At 39.4% G+C, this 19,446-nt stretch overlaps 2 protein-coding genes across 5 annotated transcripts in view; one reads left to right on the forward strand and one right to left on the reverse strand.

The window, feature by feature from the left end:
* The window catches only part of JAZF1 (JAZF zinc finger 1), a 338,572-nt gene extending 332,674 nt beyond the window's left edge, over positions 1–5,898 (forward strand). The window contains 1 exon segment of one of the 2 annotated variants that reach the window (NM_001315730.1): positions 3,499–3,975. In NM_001315730.1, the coding sequence (NP_001302659.1) occupies positions 3,499–3,675 (177 nt within the window). In that variant the 3' untranslated portion in view covers positions 3,676–3,975. 2 annotated transcript variants of the gene reach the window in all.
* The window catches only part of TAX1BP1 (Tax1 binding protein 1), an 82,358-nt gene continuing 69,616 nt past the window's right edge, over positions 6,705–19,446 (reverse strand). Inside the window, exons 15-18 of one of the 3 annotated variants that reach the window (XM_021079293.1) lie at positions 17,182–17,227; positions 16,289–16,437; positions 8,376–8,458; positions 6,705–7,801 (exon numbers count right to left, since the gene is read on the reverse strand). In XM_021079293.1, the coding sequence (XP_020934952.1) occupies positions 7,600–7,801; positions 8,376–8,458; positions 16,289–16,437; positions 17,182–17,227 (480 nt within the window). In that variant the 3' untranslated portion in view covers positions 6,705–7,599. Of the gene's footprint in view, positions 7,802–8,375; positions 8,459–16,288; positions 16,438–17,052; positions 17,228–19,446 lie in introns of all 3 variants that reach the window. The other 2 variants (XM_021079291.1, XM_021079294.1) reach the window with 2 other exon arrangements.

A 19,446-nucleotide genomic window follows, 5' to 3' on the forward strand; every position in this document is an offset into this window, starting at 1 on the left:
TTGCTGCTATGGCACAGGTTCACTCCCTGGCCTGGAAACTTCCACATGCCACGGGGGCGGCCCCCCAAGAAAGGAGTTCCCACTGTGGCTCAGCAGGTTAAGAACCCGACTAGGATCCACGAGGATGCGGTTTCCATCTCTGGTCTCAGCCAGTGGCTTAAGGGTCTGACACCGATGTGAGCTGCAGTATAGGTCACAGATGCAGCTCGGATCCAGCGTTGCTGTGGCATAGACTGGCAGCTGTAGCTCCGATTATAACCCCTGGGCTGGGAACTTCCATGTGCCATAGATGCAGTCCTAAAAAGTAAAAAAAAAAAAGAATAATGAGAAAATCTGATTTCATGTGACATATCTCACAGTACAAATATTGGAACACCTCAGATGTTGAACAGTGGTTGTATCTCTTCTATATTCTTATACGCTTCTGTGTTTTCTAAATTTCTACAGTTATGTAGAGTGGACACAGATTATGTTAATAATCAGGGGAGAAAAAGACCTGATTCTGTCCTGACTCGCCCCAGACAGGGACCTGCAGCACTGCCTCTGGGGCAGGAGGGGTGTCACCACGCAGCCACACACGCTTTCACTCTTAACTCTACCTGAACTCTCATGACCAGCCCCAGCTTCCGCTTTTTTTTCCCATTTTTCTTCTTCCTCAAATCCCCAAGCACCTTCATCCTCTCCTTTATGGAGAATATCAAGGCCCCCAGGAAATTGAAAGTTGAGGTTTTTATATCAAGGACACGCATCACATACTGTACTCATACAGCCCCGAATACCCGCAGCGGGGATCAAACACACACAGTTAAGGGCGTGATGGCCCAGCGTGGCTTCCTGACTTCAGGCTTCATGACTTGAGTTGGAGGGGAATTTTGTTGTCCCCCCACTGGCTCAGTTCTCTCGTCGGGGCAGGTGGTTCCTGGCGTGGAAAGGAACCAGCACCAGCACGCGCACGGCCGCGGGTCCCCCTCGGTACCCCCTCTCCACCCCTCGCTTCACCTGCAACCCTGCCTCTGCTCATTGAGATTCCGTTTTCTCCAGACTGAGCGTCCCAGTCCTTCCTGATTTTTACGAGTCTTCCTAAGACCACCAGCTGGCTGTGCCAAGGAATAGCACTTCGGGTGCCTGGGATTCTAATGTGGACTCTGGACTCGGGGATCCCTAGGTTCCCGTTCCACTTCCGTCATGTACCGGCCTCGTGATTCGGTCAAGTCACTCACCTTCCCTGTTCATTTTATTCAGAACATGAGTACTGGAGTTCCTGCTGTGTGGCCTGGTAGGTTAAGGATCTGGCATTGTTTCTGCAGTGGCCCAGGTTGCTGCTGAGGCATGGGTTCAATCCCCAGCCTGGCACATTAGATAAAGAATCTGGCGTTGCTGCAGCTGCGGCTCAGATTCAACCCCTGGCCTAGGAACTTCAAAAACATGAGTACCGAGTAAGACAGCAGACATGAAGTTCTCAGCATGAGAAGTTCTTGCTGTTAGAGTTCTTCTTTGCCTCCCCCCTCTTTTTTTTCTGCTTTTTAGGGTCACACTCAGGACATATGGAAATTCTCAGTCTAGGGGTCGAATTGGAGCTGCAGCTGCTGACCTACACAATAGCCGCAGTGATGCCAGGACCCTTAACCCACTGAGAGAGGCCAAGGATCGAACCCACATCCTTATGGATACTAGTCAGGTTCATAATCGAGCCACTCCTTTCTTTGCCCTATTGAAGCTCAATTCCCTTACCTCTTTTCAGAGACCACAGAATTTAATAAGCATTTCATTTTCAAGTTGCCTGACATTGTTTTTGTTGCTGTTAATATTTTTGAAAGACCAAAATCATTTCAGGATCTTTGCAATTAGAAGCTTCAGTGAATCTTTTTAAGTTCCTAAATTTTAGAAGGTGGAGGATTCCCATTGCTACCTGTGAATCACAGATGGAGGAAATCTTACATCTGATTAGTGCTTGTGCCAACATTTGTGATAATGGCATCCCGTGACAATTGTGAACATTTTAAATGACAGCAACAAAGAGAAAGACAGGGAGGTAGTTTAGGTTATTTAGCCAACCCTGGAAATGCCACGTTTCCACATGTGCTTCTTCATTTTTCCAGAGTAATAAAGCTGACTTACGGATTTGGCTGTGTTTTCCTCAGTCTCACAGCCAGATATGCCATGTTTACATTCAAACTGAGAACAGGCCACAGAACCTGCTAGAATCACTTCAACCCTGGGGGCATGTCCTTTTCCTGGTGAAGTCCAGATCCGGTTTCATATGGGACAGGCTTCCTGTAGCTTTAGCAATTTCTGGTTTCAAACCTTCCCTCACCTACTTCGTTATAAAAATTGGGGTGTGGATGGAGTATCTTAAGTCCCGATCCTGTTGGAGGCGCTATATGCCTTTTTTGTTGGTTGGTCCAATGTTTTTTACTTTTGATTTCCTCTCTTTTCTGATACGGCGTGAGTGGCACTGGAGCACAGGTGTAGCTGGATGTTTAATGATCCATTTTGCATCAAGCTCTCTATGAAAGGAAGGACAGGAAAGGTTGTATTAACCCTCATCCGCAGAAAGGAGCCCTACGAGGTCCTCAATATCTGTCGAGCTAATAAATGTGACGTTATTAATCAGGCAGATGCAAATTATTAGCATTTGTGAGCCAGGAGACTTCCTACCATATTGTTACTGTTACTTAGAAAGCTAACAGTCTCTTTCTGACAGTCACAAAACCGTTATTCCTCCCCTTCTCCCTCCCTGGTGCGTAAAACAAGTTACCTTTGTGTGTTGCCAGGCTTCTGGTAGGTGGCTCCCTTGGGGGTGTCTCATGCCATCACAGTGGGTGCCAGCTGGGGCTGGATACAAAGGTTGGCTCCTTTACCACGTCCCTGGGCCTCTGGTGGGATGGCTGGAGCAGCAGGGGAGTGGTCTGTTACCCATTTGTCCTAATGGCTCTGATTCTGCCACCGTAGCAAACTCCTATTCCCCAGCTTGTCTCTAGAAAGACCAATGAGGTGCTTCCTTGCCCTGCGTGCGGGGATTAATGCAGGAATGGCAAGGGCTGAAGGTGCAGGAGACAGGACACAAGCTGAGTTTCCAAATCAAGAATTTATGAACATCTTGAACTTCACTGCCCTGTTTTCTTTAGATAGTCTTTGGCCATCCTGAGGATATTTTCATGTAATTGTTCATGGTTACATGCTTCGGAGTGGAAAAAACTCAGAACTGTGCTTCTTTACATACATCCTGTGAGTCTTAAATACATAGTCAGGTAACATTCAGTCAGTACTTGCGGAGTAACGAAGGTACGTGTGAAATCGCCTTGGGTTTGCTGTGGGCATGACCCGGTCTGCACAGCCTGCTTGAACAGGTCACAACTGGAGTTCATGCAAAAGCCCAGTGGGCATACAGCTGCCTTCCAGATGTCCAGTATTGCATCAGACCCACACTGAGGTCTTCCCCCATCTGACAAACATTGTCACTGCATCTAATGGGCGATGTTTTTGTCTTCTCCACAGAATGTGAATGGCATAAAGTACCATGCTAAGAATGGTCACAGAACACAGATTCGTGTCCGCAAACCATTCAAATGCCGCTGTGGTAAGAGTTACAAGACAGCTCAGGGCCTGAGGCACCACACAATCAATTTCCATCCCCCAGTGTCGGCTGAGATTATCAGGAAGATGCAGCAATAACATGCTGGTCATAACTGTGCCAAGAAATCCTCACCAGCAGTTGCTGATTTTGAAAACAGCCACCTTTTTCAGGGGAAGCATTCAGCAACCCTTTAAAGAATTAAATGCATGCTTTAAATTTTTTCTGTAATTTTGGAATGATGTATCTTTGTAGAGTTAATGATTTTGTACATTTGCACATGTAATCATCATACCCATTTTCATTACTTTGATATAAGGTGCTAAACAAACAAACAAAAAAGCTCTAGGTTCTTCAGCACATTTCCCCCAAAACAAAATAAAAATTGAGGGCATGTTGCATATGTTTAGTTGTACTGCAGTGATCTCGACTGGGGGGAGGAGGGGCTGGCACTGAGGTGTTTTTTTTTTTTTCCCCAAGATTGTAATGTGATTGAAGTTTTTCAACACATTGACTCATTGTGTTCAAAACCAAAATAATACTTTCACTATCAAACTGGTTACCATGCCTTACATAATGGAGTTACTAGTACTTGTGAGTAGAAAGACTTTAGGTAATGGAAATATAAATAAGAAAGAATGTTTAACATAATATGCTAAAAATATTTTCATATTTAAATAACATACATAAAAGGTGTGCTTTCTGTGTTTTATATTATCTTGCAAATCCTTTTGCCCTTTAAAAAGCTGAAAATCTTGCCATCTGACTTACCAATCATTTTAGTGTTACATTTTTGTATGAAAAGTCTATTCAGTTCACTCATTAACACACATTCATCGAGTGCCTGCTGGGTGCAAGGGATTCAATTTATGCCTGTTGCTATCTGTGGACCAAGATACCAGTTTAGTGAAATACCTTTACCTGAAATCTGTTAGGAAACACTTTGAAATACTTAAGTGCAAATTTTGTGTGTGTGCGATCTAGTTCTAGCTTCATCTTTAGGTGAAGTTTCAAAGCACTTTGTAGTTCTCTATTGCCAACAGATTTAATGTTTTATGTGTTGCCAATTCTTGCAACCACTGCCCTAACAAACCTGTGGGTTGCAAGTAAGAATTACAATTCCAAGCATGTTTCAAAGAGGTACATTTTGTTGAGACCCCATCACCTTTCCTTCGTGCCCACTGTGTTTTTACTTTTTTTGAAGGCACTTTTTCCATCACGTTGTAGATGTCTGTATTCCCATTGGAAATGTCTGTTTAGCTTTATAAGACATTTTGCTGAAATACGAAATTGAGCCTTATTGACAATTAAGTGCTTCTTGCAGCAGGTGGTCAAAGAGTGACTAACACATGACCCGTTAAAGAGTATAACCTGTGTCTGGACCATTCCTCAAGTTTTACTTACCAACAAATACCATCATGCCTTGAATGTTCATTTCTCCCAAGTGCTATTCCTTAAACATGAGAGTTTACCAGCTGCCTGATTATGCAATAAAAATTGCTCTGAGATGGCTAACTGCCCGCAACACTGGGGAAACGCAAACTCAAAATGCTTATAACTTGGTTCACATGTTTCCATTTGTTGAAAGTCTTACAGATGGGAAGCAGGTGTCCCTCCTCAATTTTTCCAACATTTTGAAAGGAAGACAATTCTGTTATCCAGATGGGTAAGCGTCTATATCCTTAAGTTGTGAATCCCTCATAATGAGGGATTTTAAAGTATTTATAAAGACACTGCCCTCTAAAAATGTCCTCAGATCTCTGAAGAGTAGTCTTGGTCCTGAATATACAATGTTATCCTTTGTCTTTTTAAAGGGTGATCCAGACCTGAGAAGCAACTAGTTGGTGCATAAGAAGGCCCTACTTGGCTATTTCATATCTACCTACAATTGACCAAATTTTTTTAGGCCACCAATTATTATTTAGCTTCGCTCCTTCTAGTGCAAGAAACTGTAGGCCAGATCAGTAGTTCAACAGCTAAACAGTCATAAAATAGTCACTGTGCATGTCAAAATTTCTTTCAACTATAAAACCAACTCCAGTTTCTATTTCCTTATTCATTGTGACAGTATTACTCAACAGGTAAGGATGGGAATATTTTGTTATCCCGTGTATAGTGAATGTATTGTACTGTGTCTGTGAAAACTGTGCTTTAAATTATATTTTCATATGTTTTGTTCGGGACAGAGCACATTAAGTTTGAAAGCAACAAGAGGTTTGTTTTAGAACTGAAGGCAACTTAATCAAAAATTCCTGTCAAGAAAAGCTGCTTATAAATGTAAATGAAATCACATTTAAAATAAACTGCCTCTGACCCAAAATAAACACGACTCTTTATTTTTATTAGCATCCATTATAAAGACCAGTATCAAGTTTGCCATGAAAACTAAGATATCCATTCCGTACCCTGCTCTATCTTAGGCTGCCTTTTCTTTTTTTCCCAGGATTCAGCTGACACATGTAGATTTTTTCACTGTTTTGCTCGGAGTAGATCACACTGCTTTTCTGTCAACTACTTAAGGTTGGGGCCAAAACTACAACTAAGTTCTAGGTCAGTATGATGAACAATTTCATTTCACTGGGGGTAGCAGCAGCAGTACTGCAACAGTCAAAGGACACTTTTACATTAGTATGGTCCACAATTACTAACTGATGCAACAAAAATGTTCCTGTCATCGGGTATACTTTACCTGAACGTTTTCTGCTTATCCTATAAACTATCCAGAAGCTTACGGCATCCGGAGTCTTCGCTACTACTTCATCCGAGGGCTGCCATCTCCTAACATCTGGCTGCCTAATACTGTTTGGCCTGAGACTCAAATCTTTTTAAAGGATTCCAACGATAAACGAATTCTGCTCCTAGAAACAAGTGAGATGATAGGTGTGCACTCCGCGTATATTACTCCAAATGCTGCTACCCTGAGTCTTAGGTTAAACTAGTTTCTTAAGACAAGCATAAATATTTTGATAACCACAGAAATAGCAAAATCAAAAAGTCAGTACTTTAAATTCTTAACATTCATATTCTACGAGGAAGGACTGTCGTTCAGAAATTTTGTAAGGGCCCAGACCAAAAAGACATTGAAGATGCTATATACTTAAAGTTATCACAAATAAAGTTGACAATGAAATTGCACAGTTCTAAAAATGTGTCCTCTTTAATGTTAATGGATATGACACAAAGCAGAGACATAAGGAACATGTTAGTTTGATCTGGGTTTACATGTTACATATTTAATCACTTACAGAGAACACTTTTTCAAAGTTATACTCATCAGGAAAATGTGAAAAAAGACACAAATACATTTTCTGTGGTTTTATGCCACAACCATCACTGTTTAGCAGGATCATTTAATATGAAACAACTATACTGACACATCTTATTTCCCCATGAGACAGAATTATGACTTTACGATGGCTTAAAAATAATCATTCAGTTCATTCTAAATTTAGTCATAAAATTAGCAAAATATGCCTTCTATTAATTCCTAAAGCAAACATTTCAAATATAAAAAGGGTATTTGCTATCTTGCAAGCATGTGATCTCATTCTACATGCAGCTCCTTTCTAAAGAGGGTTAAAAAACATTGCATGAGCTAAATTATGGAAGTTTCTGTATTCAATTTCATTACATAATTTTTAGTAGTCATGCTCAATCAACAAAGTCAACAGAAACTTGTAAATTCTTCTAAATAACATACTACACATACATTTTTTTTTTTAGTGTGGTAACATTAAAATAGTCCCTGTTTCCTTTATTCATACAATTTTGCAAAATGGGGAATAAAGATACAACACACAAGAACTTCTTAAGCTGGCAAGGTTAACAGAGGTTAAAATTATATTTATGGAGAAGCCACACACTGACCCTGACCCTAGTAACACCAAACTCAAAGTAGCTCTTGGTCAGAAAAGTACTGTAGGGGGTGCATGAAGGTGACACCTTGTGGTCTCCTTAGTAGTCTACTTGAGGTGGGGTTTTTGTTTTTCAACTGCTAAACTGTACTAACTCCTAATAAAAAGTAACTAGTCAAAATTTAAAACATTCTGATCAAAATGGGTCTGGACATGCCTTTCAAAGCCTTGCTGGTCGTAGTCAGGAGGGAACTGCTCGCTGCACATGGGGCACACCTTCCAGTGACTTTCGACATGTTCTTCAAACTTGCTCTGATCATAGTTGGGAGGGAACATTAACTCACAGAGTGGACATTTCTTCTGAACATCAAAGCTTGAGAAAATAAAATGAAAGAATTACATATTTCTAATAAACAGGTTTTTACATTTATCTAGTTAAGCTATTATTCATACTAACAACTTAATTTGAAAGTCTTCAGTTACTCCAGAAGCCTCTCTCTCTGCTTCTAAAAGCTTGCTATATTGACAACTGTGTAAGACATTTATAAAGCCTTAGTTTTACAATCAGACAAAATCCTTTTCTCATTAAAATCCAAGAAAATACAATCGCATGTAACATGAAGCTCAGTGACAAGAATTCTTCAATTATTAACAGAATATGCCTTTTATAAAATTATAGAAATTAACACAACTTCTAATTTCCCAACAGTGTTCATCTTAACTATTAAAGGGGTTCATAGCACTGGTTTTCAAAGGATTGCAGGTGTCAGAACCATCTGGAGGGCATACTGAAACACAGTATTACTGGGCCCTACCACAAAAGTTTTGGGTTCAGAGTGTCTAAGGGGGGAGGGCCCGGGCTCATTCACATTTCTAACATCTTTCCAAGGACTATATGTTGAGAACCACTAGTAATCCAAATTCTACAAAGGAAGAAGAAAACTTACCTGGGATCAAAGCAAAAGCCTGTTCCATGCCCTCGTAAATGCTGACTTGGAGGATCAGGAGCAGTGGGCACATTCTCATCTTCCTAGGCAAAAAATAATTTTGCAACTTTTGAGAGAAGTGAAACCAAACAGAAGCTCCTCAGTTAATTCAATCAAGCATCATGTTAAAAAAAATGACACTTAAAAATCTTACTTCTATTATCATTAAGTTAGATTTTCACTACGGACTAAGTCTTACTTTGAAATAAAAAGCAGTACTTCATGGAACGGAGAGTATATACACCTGTGTGTGTGACTGAAGACGAGATCAACAGGCTTTTCTGACCTCGATGTGGGTAACTTCACTACTGCTACATACACTGGGTGACCACTTTCATAAAAACCTTAAGACGGCATTATTTTTCCTATTACCTTTAATCTGTAACACAAGCAGGATCTTCACTGACAATATATATCCACTGCACAATTTGTGGAAATTATAAATAAAGGAAAACTAGCAAAAATATTTGAGTTTGTATGTATACGTTTTGGGGCAAATACTCAAATCCAAATGAAAAACCATGTTAAAGACAAGGCAATGCACCGAGCTACAGCCCTCAAACCCCTGCTGTAAAAGAATAAGATTCAAATTTAAACATTTGATTAACAAATTATCAAGGAAGCCTCCTAAAACCCTGTAAATCTACGTCGGAATCAGGAAGAAAACAATGGTTGGATTTCCACGCCCGCATCCCTGTGGTTACTTTTTACAGAGTTGCGGATTGCTGCATCAGCAGCCAAAGGCAGACTGACACTTCACTTCAAAAGCAGCCTCTTCCTCTAGAGTCCATTTCCGTTCTTCCTCCGAGCAGCTTTGTTAGCTGCCCTTACTTATGCCATGAACTAATAGCACCCGACAGGCAGAGAAGGCACTGATGACAGCCATTATGTTGCTGGGTGGTCAAGGCTGCCCCAAAGCTGCTATTAATAGGTGAAGACAAGTATGTCATAGGAAGAGGTACCAAAAAAGTGTATGAAATTTGAATTAAACAGAAGAAAAATTGAGGTTTTTTAGGAAGGAGTGAAGGAGGCTGGTAACTTGGTTATTGCTTTTTTTTTTTCTTTTGGTCTTTTGTCTAGGGCTGCACCTGTGGCATATGGAGGTTCCCAGGCTCAGGGCCTAGTCGGAGCTGTTGCCACCTGCCTACACCAGAGCCACAGCAATGCCAGATCTAAGCCACATCTGCAACCTACACCACAGCTCACGGCAACATCAGATCCTTAACCCACTAAGCAAGGCCACGGATCGAACCCGCAACCTCATGGTTCCCAGTTGGATTCGTTTCTGCTGCGCCACGACAGGAACTCCTATTTATATTCTAACAATTATCCTCTCCTGAAAAGTAAAAAAAAGGAAATGAGGGGTCTTTTTTCCTCATGTGTATCACATGAGGAAACTTTTGTTTACATATGATTCCCTTAGACTATAACTGGGCAAAAGAAAAACAGGGTCAATAACCTAACAGGGGAATTGAGAAACTGGGCAATACTGGACAAGTAACTGACACACTTAAAAAAAAGAAAACACGTTTTTTCTCTTTTGGCTGTCCTGTGGCACACGGAGTTCCCCGGCTAGGGATCAGATCCAAGCCTACACCGCAGCTGCAGCAACCCCAGAACCTTTAACCCACTGCGCCAGGCTTGGGGATGGAACCAGCATCCTGGTGCTACCGAGATACTGCTGATACTGGCAACTCCCCAAATTTTTTAATCTTTAAGTAACTAAAACCCAAAGAGCTTTTAAAACTGTAGGTACAAAGAGGGAAGATATATCATCTGCTAAGCATAATATATATGACAAGCAAGTTGTGATTCTGTGCCACATGACTCTAGCTGCCAGATTTAGGCCTTCCGGCAACATCTGAAACATGAACCTGCTTAACTACATATGAAATAATGAACAAAATTTTCTCAACTGTTTTTTTTAAAATTTTAAAATGCTATTTAAGAAAATAACGGGAACAGATACTACAGGGAAAGGTCTTCATATTCTACTTTTCAAAATTCTTGAGACAGGTATTTATAATAAATAAAATACAACTTTCTAGGGGCAAAAAATACAATGTAACCAAAAATTTCATAACCACTTATCCCTGTTTTTTTATGACGGCTAATTTCTTACATCAATCTACTGCTTTCATGAATCAGCTAACAATAAATGGTTTGTTACTAGCTAAAGTGCTAGATTCAGACCAACCTATCAGATATGTTAACTCTACTTACAAAATATCCAGAGGTGGGGGGAAAAAGCAATTTTCACTTTCTAAGTCATATATAATTTGGTAATGATAACACTATTATTCTGGGAGTTCCTGTAGTGGCACAGCAGAAACAAATCTGACTAGGAACCATGAGGTTGTGGGTTCGATCCCTGGCCTCACTTAGTGGATTAAGGATCTGGCATTGCTGTGAGCTGTGGTGCAAGTCCCCGACATGGCTTGGATCCTGCATTGCTCGGCTATGGTGTAAGCCGGCAGCTGTAGCTCTGATTTGACCTAGCCTGGGAACCTCTGTATGCCATGGGTGCAGCCCTAAAAAACAAAACAAAACAAAATTATTATTCGGTATTTTCTACCACATATTACACAATAAACAGGAAGAAGGACTCAAGAGTAGAATTCCAGATGTAATAATAAGACATAAGTCTTCATATAATAAGAGACTGCCTACCCAGAGAAAAGTTCGAAACCAGAATGTATGTAATAAAATCTTTGAGTAGCCAAATTTACACAACAGTCATGATCTTGTTGTGCAAAATGACCCAATTTTCACTCACAGTTATTCCATTTTACTCACTGAGCTTGGCTAATTAGTTTCCAAAACCACACTAGATTAAATATAACAAATTAGACTGGGAAGTGAGGCTATTAAGGCAGACTCACTGCCAGCAACAAAAAAAATGGCTACTGATAGAAAAGTCAACAAGAACCCAAAACACCCAAGAGTATTTTAACACTGAACCATATAGCTTTACTTCCACACCTTAAAAAAACGTGAGGCCATCACTCAACACTGACCTTTTAATTAATAAACTTCAATCATCAAGGTTAGTATTCTATTTTAGCAAGATTTCCACCCCAAAGTACTAAAATAGTCAAGTTTTAGCATTGAAAGTTGTGAGCTCAAAAGAATTTGAATAGCAGGTTTTTAAGCCTAAGTATCTCATATTTTAGCTAACTTCCTAAAATAACTTGTAAGCAAAATGGGAATACCACACTGAAAAGATATTTATGAACAATTCCAAATGACCTTTCTCAAGAAAACATTTTTAATAGCATTTTAACCTCTACAAAGACCTAAACTACCCTGCATTGTTCATGTACTTTTTTAGACCTATAGGCACAGTACTATTTCTATTGTAAATTGGTTTTTAAGCAAAGGAAACATGCTACAGTCAACTGAAACTCTACTTGAAACTCAAAACTTCTCAATAGACGCTCAACTCAAAATCCAGTCTATGGAAAACATTCTGGTTTTTCCTATCAAAGTATGTAGCTGTTTAAACATCTGAAATAGTATTAAAACTGACAACAGTATTAAAATAGACAATAAAATAGGTTTAATCATACTAAATTCAAATGCAGTCATAATCATACAATTACCATATGATACAACAACTCCATTTGAGTATATATCCAAAAGAACTGAAAGCAGGAACTCAGATAAATTGGTATACCTGTGGTCACAGCAGCAACATCCACTCACAACAGCCAAAAGGTGAAAACAATCTGAATGTCTACCGACGGATGTATAGCTCATCATAGGAAACTCTGACACATTCCAAAATAAATGAATCTTGAGGACAAATACTAAGTGGAATAAGCCCATCACAAAAAAAAAAACAAAATACTATACGATTCTACTTAAATGAAGTTATCTAGAGTAGTCAAATCCAGAGAAACAAAAGTATAATGGCAGTTCCAAGGACTGGAAGGAGGGAGAAAGGAGCAGAGAGTTGTCATTTAATGGGTATAGAGTTTCTGGTTTGCAAAATGAAGAGTTCTGGAGACTGGGTTAACAACACTGTAACCGTCCAGTTGACCACTGAACAAGGAGGATTTGAACTGTGCAGATCCGATTGTATGTAAGATTTTGTTCTATAGTAAATACTACATGATCTGCAGTTGGCTGGATCCTCAAACATGGAGCCATGGAAATGGAAATAGAAGAAACCGCAAATACACAGGACCAACTATCAGATTTTCGACTGCATGGAGGGTTGGCATCCAACCCCTGTGTTATCCAAGGGTCAACTGTATTTACTACTTAGAACCAAGTACTCAAAAATGGTTCTGATGGTAAATTTTATGTTACGTGTATTCAACTGCAATAAAAAAAATGCAATGGTGATCAAACTAGCAATATACATGTAGGAGCTGATGACTGAGTTACACCATCTGGATCATGGCATTTCCCAAACTGTTGCGATTCTACCTTTGCCAGGAATTACTAATTGAAATATTTAGATATCATTAGGGAGCTAGTAATGAATACCAACGAAGAAAGATACACCACTTAATAAAACTTTCAGGAGTTCCCATTGTGGCTCAGAGGAAACAAATCTGACTAGTAGTATCCATGAGGTTGCAGGTTTGATCTCTGGCCTCGCTCAGTGGGTTAAAGATCCAGCACTGGCGTAAGCTGTGGTGTAGGTCACAGATGCAGCTCAGATCTGATGTGGCTGTGGTGTGGGCCAGCGGCTACAACTCTGATTTGACCCCTAGCCTGGGAACCTCCATATGCCACAGGTGCGGCCCTAAAAAAAATAAGTAAAATTTTTACTATGATGATAATTATTACTTTATTCATGAGCATCCCTTAAGATCCAGCATTACCACAAGCTTGTGGTTTATTTAAAGCTGCAGATACGGCTCAGATCTAGTGCGGCTGTGACTGTGGAACAGGCCTGCAGCTGCAGCTCCGATGCAACACCTAGCCCAGGAACTCCGGTATGCTGCAGATGTGGCCATAAAAAGAAAAAGAAGAAAAAGAGCATCTCTTAAAAAATATTTGCTAGGCCAAAATCAACACCTAAGAGAAAACACAGTACCAATGCCTCTGGGTAACTTTTATATAAAACTAGAGAATTAATGTTTATCTTTATTCTTCATAACTTTGTATTATTAAGTAATATTAGTCAACATTCCTCTTTAATGAAATGTTATTATTTAAGCTGTTAAATATCCATTTCTAATAATATCTCAATAAAGGAATTTTATTGAATTATAATTTTCTAAGATCTCCCTTTTCAAATGTTACTTTTCTCCATATTCAAAAATTAACTCAAAACAGACCAAATACCCAAATGTAAAATATAGAGCTCCCTTAGATGAGGCAATGGTTTCTAAGATATGACAACAAAAGTACAAGTAAAAAAAGAATAGGTAGATTTGACTTCATCAAAACTAAAAACCTTTGTCCTGAAAAGGATATCAACAAAAGAATGAAAAGCCAACCCACAGATGGAAGAAGATATATGCAAATTGTTTACCTGGTAAAGGACAAATAATCCTATTTAAAAATAGCCAAGGGGGGAAAAAAAAAGGGAATTCCTGTCGTAGCTCAGCAGAAACAATCTGACTAGGAACCATGAGGTTGTGGGTTTGATCCCTGGCCTCACTCAGTGGGTTAAGGCTTGGGAGTTGCCGTGAGCTACGGTGTAGATCACAGACGCAGGTGGGATCTGGCATTGCTGTGTCTGTGGTGTAGGCCAGCAGCAACAGCTCCAACTGAACCCCTAGCCTGGGAACCTCCATATGCTGCAGGTTCAGCCCTAGAAAAGACAAAAAAATAAACAGTTAAAGCATTAGCTGGCAAATAATTCACAGAAATGTCTGTTGCTATCCTTATTATGACATTATAGTTACTGCTATTATAATTATTAGGTAAAGAACAGTGAGGCATAAAAGGCTTTTTTCTGATCTGACAGAAATAGCAGTTTTTGATGGGAAAGGGAGGAGATATGGCAGGTGTACATCTTGAGGGGTAGGCTGCTTCAACCTCAACTAAGAGGTGCTGGGTCCCATGGCTGTTAAATACTTCCAGGGCAAAGAACCAGGGAAAAGAACCAGGTCAACTCAAATCTGCTTTCTATATTCTAACTAGAACTACCTACTAAAACACTTCATTTGCAAGTGGTTTTTGCTATTGTAATGACAAGATTGAAAAAAAAAAAAAGTCTGAATGTACATAAAATTAGTTTCTGTCTAAAGTGAAAAATCTTCTGATAGCAAAATACAATTATCCAAGGAGTGCCCATTAAGAGCCCTTCCATCTCATTACCAAATCTAAGCATGTCAGCAAATGAGCACAAGACTCTAACACTGCTTCTCATGGGTTTGCAGGAGGGCAAAGCACACAGATCAGAAAGAACATTCTGCTAATTAAACTGAAGCAGATGACTACAGAAGAGAAGGGCTTGTCACATGTAACATCTGTGCCAAGAATGATCAGATTAAATATGCAAAATTTGAAGTAAAGGTGTGAAAAAGCAGTGAGATGATACTCTAGACTTCACAGAGGCTACAAAAGTTCTGACAGTTTTCCTAATTATTCTCAGTAATAGACATAAGAGGCCAAAAGGCAGGAGGGAGAAATACATTTTTCTCCATTATAGGTGTTGAGCACTAGGGCTAAAATCATGCCTGTCTGAACAATGATCAGTTTCTGCAAAGGTTAATAGCAATTAAATGCAGCAAACTACATTAAATGAGAAACAGGTCATGATACCGCTGTACTTGAAAGAGCACGATAAAGCATTTCTTATAAATTCATCTTAATGCACAGAAAATCCAAAGAGAGCTGGTATGAAGAAAACAATCTATTAAATGATAAAGAAATCTCTTAAATGAAATTTTTAAAATGGTATGCCACACAAACTGATTCAATTACTAGTACTGTTACTACAATACCAATGATGTCTATAAGAATATTTCTCTAAAAAAGAAAGCTACAATACACACACTTCTTCCTTTTTCTAACTAAAGAGTCCACCTTATAATTTAAAGTGGGCTATAAATGCAAAAGTGAAAAATGCACACCAAAGCTTAATGCTGTCATTAACACTTTTCTTCTTCCAACCTAGTACATCTACAATCAAAAGAATGCAGTAAATTATTTTGTGATAATTAAGACTAAACTATCTGTGACTGTAGCTGAGAATACTGTATTGTATATTTGAAAGTTACTGAGAGAGTAGATCTTAAAAGTTCTCACCACAAGGAAAAAAACAGTAACTGTGAGACGGTGGATGTTAACTAAACTTGTTATGAGGACCATTTCACAACAGACACATAGAACAAATCATGCTGGACACCCGAAACTAATGTCAATTACTTCTCAATTTTAAAACAATTTAAAGATTAAACTATCCAATAACTCTGAGCTTATTCTCCAAAGCAAAATAGGTGATCTTTCTTTTTCTTCTTCTCTCTCCCCCTCTCTCTTCCTCCCCCCACCCTTTTTTTTTTTTTGCTTTTTAGGGCTGCACTCACAGCACATGAAGGTTCCCAGGCAAGGGGTCTAATCAGAGTTGTAGCTGCCGGCCTACACCATAGCCACAGCAACATAGAATCCGAGCCACATCTGCAACCTACACCACAGCTCACGGCAACGCCGGATCCTTAACCCACTGAGCAAGGCCAGGGATGGAGCCCTCATCCTCATGGATACTAGTTGGGTTCATTACTGCTAAGCCACAATGGGAACTCCAAAGGATGATTTTTCAAATTTAAACACAAGCAGATTTTTCCAAAAATCAAGTAAGCAGTTATGTGTACACACAAGCACACACTTTCTTTCCACAACACCCATAACTCTCTACACAGGACAAGAAAATAAAAGGGACAAGGTTAGAAAACAGAAATTCAATTTACTTTACTATCCTCAGGGTCTTCTAAACCATCAGGTCTACTAAGGTTTCGAGCAGGCTGGCTGCAGACAACATTATCTTCTAGTCCCCAAGAGGGTACTCTCACAAGTGGCCTTTGAATTTCATCTGGATAAAAAGCACCATCTGCTCCATCTGAAATACAAGTTTTGGAAGAGTAGCTTAAAACCTACTAACATTACAGTCTCTGCATATAAGCTGTGATAAAAAGAATATAAAGAACCATTTTAATGTATTCCAAAAGTGATGACTTTTTCTTTCTTTCTTTCTTTTTTTTTTTTTTTTTTTTTTGGTCTTTTAGGGCAACACCCAAGGCATATGAAAGTTCCCAGGCTACAGGTCAAATCAAAGCTGCAGCTGCCGGCCACATCCATGCAGGATCCAAGCCAAGTCTTCGACCTACACCACAGCTCACGGCAATGCTGGATCCTTATCCCACTGAGTGAAGCCGCCTCCTCATGGATACTAGTAGGTTTCATGACCCACTGAGCCACGATAGGAATTCCCAATATCTTTATTTTTAACCCAAATGATCTTTAAAAATAAGAACTATGTATAATTAGCAAATAGATTCTTCACTCATGGTGCACTGCTTTTAGATGAAGCCAGTTAGCGTTAACATTAAAGCTGCTTGTTATAAAAAAGGATGTCTTTTAGAGTTGTCTATACCAACAACTCTCTAATCCTACAAAGACAGAAACAAAAGAACTCCACATTCAGCTAACCCCAAACCAGAAATATTTTAATAACCTCTTGTTTCCTGAGTTGCGTAAGGATTACCATATTGCAGAACTGGTTGTGTATTTGGCACTGCAGACACATGACCATTTTGCTCTAAGTTTGTGTTAAGACACTGTGAGATCTGCTGAGGATTCTGACCTTCGATTTTCCTTTCTGCCTGATTTTCTATGCTCCTTTTAAGCTCCTAAAATTAACAGAAACAAAGGTGAAAAAGCAATCAAATATAACAAGAAGAGCATTAACATTCAGCCAAAATATAACAAAATGACTTCCCTATTATGTTTAAAGTATATTGTTGGAAAGGCAGGTTCTCAACTTCTCATAAATGTACCTTCCAAATCTAACAAAATCAGAAAGCAGGACAATGCCCAATATATTTTCAAATTTACTTATTTATTTGTGAAAGTACCCTTTTTATTAAACTAAACTGAGGGGGAATTGCAAATCTCTTGCAATTTAACTATTAATAAAAACCATAAAACAAAAAATAACTCTGACTGCTTCCCTAGTCAATTTTACCAAATATTTAAGAAACTTATTTAAAAAAAATATATATGGAGTTCCCATCGTGGCTCAGTGGCTAACGAATCTAAGTAGGAACCTTGCTCAGTGGGTTAACAATCCGGCGTTGCCGTGAGCTGTGGTTTGGGTCATAGACGCAGCTCGGATCCCGCATTGCCATGGCTGTGGCATAGGCCGGCAGCTACAGCTCTGATTAGACCCCTAGCCTGGGAACCTCCATATGCCGCGAGAGCAGCCCAAGAAATAGCAAAAAGACAAAAAATAAAATAAAATAAAATTAGAAGCTCTTGCTCTTCAAGTTTTATTTTTAAAAAGTAAGAGGCAAGCCACAAATTGGGGGGAATTATTTCCAAAATATATAACAAAGGAACTAAATTTGGAATATATTTTTTAAAATTCTTCAAACCAAATAAAACCAGAAGATAACCCAATAAAAAATTAGGCAGAAGATATGAACAGACACGTCATAAGAATATATATGAATGCCTCATAGGCATATGAAAAGATGCTAAATATCACTAGTTACCAGGGACTGACTACCCGGCAAAATGAAAACACTAATTTAAAAAGATACATGCAGGAGTTCCCGTCGTGGCACAGTGGTTAACGAATCCGACTAGGAACCATGAGGTTTCGGGTTCGATCTCTGCCCTTGCTCAGCGGGTTAAGGATCCGGCGTTGCCATGAGCTGTGGTGTAGGTTGCAGACGCGGCTCGGATCCCGCGTTGCTGTGGCTCTGGCGTAGGCCGGGGGCTGCAGCTCCAATTCGACCCCTAGCCTGGGAACCTCCATATGCTGCGGGAGCGGCCCAAAGAAATAGCAAAAAAGACAAAAAAAAAAGATACATGCACCCCAATGTTCATTAGCAGCACTGTTTAAAATAGCCAAGACATGCATGGAAGCAACCCAAGTGCCTATCAACAGACAACTACATCAAGATGTCGTGCATGTGTGTATACATACATACAATGAAGAATTCCATGAAAAGAATAAAATACTGCCATTTGCAGCAACATGGATGGACCTAGAGAATACTGTGCTTAATGCAATGTTAGACAAAGACAAATATTCTGTCTTATATGTGGAATCTAAAATACAAATGACTATATATACAAAACAGAAATGGACTCACAAGATACAGAAAATAAACTTGTGGCTACCAAGGAAAGGGTGTATGGACAAATTAGGCGTACTGAGATTACAGACACAAACTACTATATATAAAATAGGTAAGCAACAAGGATTTACTGTGTAGCATAGGAAATTACACCCTATGTAATAACCTATAATGGAATATAATCTGCAAAAATACTGATTATGCTGCATACCTAAAACTAACACAATATTGTAAATCAAATGTACTTCAATAAAAACTTTAAAAATAGAAGTTCGACAACATTAAAAAATAATAATAGGAGTTCCCATCATGGCTCAGTGGAATAATCTGACTAGTATCCATGAGGATACAGGTCCAATCCCTGGCCTTGCTTCAGTGGGTTAAGGATCCAGCGTTGTGGTGAGCTGCGGTGTAGGTCACAAACACGGTTCGGATCCCATGTTGCTGTGGCTGTGGTATAGGCTGGCAGCTACAGCTCCAATTCAACCCCTAGCCTGGAAACCTCCATATGTCATGGGTATGCCCCTAAAGAAATATAAAAATAATAATAGAATAAAACACTAGTCATCAGAGAAATTAAAACTAAAACCATAATGGGGTAACAACACTACACCCTCACTAGAATGACTAAAATTAAAAACTGACAATACCAAGGGCTGGTGACAGGAATGCTCGCATACTGCTGGTGGAAGAGCAAAATGGTAGAGCCTCTTTCAAAAACAATTTGGCTCTTTCTTAAAAACATTCACTTATCATATATGCCA

The sequence above is a fragment of the Sus scrofa genome, chromosome 18, assembly GCF_000003025.6.
Source record: "Sus scrofa isolate TJ Tabasco breed Duroc chromosome 18, Sscrofa11.1, whole genome shotgun sequence".
Classification (NCBI taxonomy): domain Eukaryota; kingdom Metazoa; phylum Chordata; class Mammalia; order Artiodactyla; family Suidae; genus Sus; species Sus scrofa.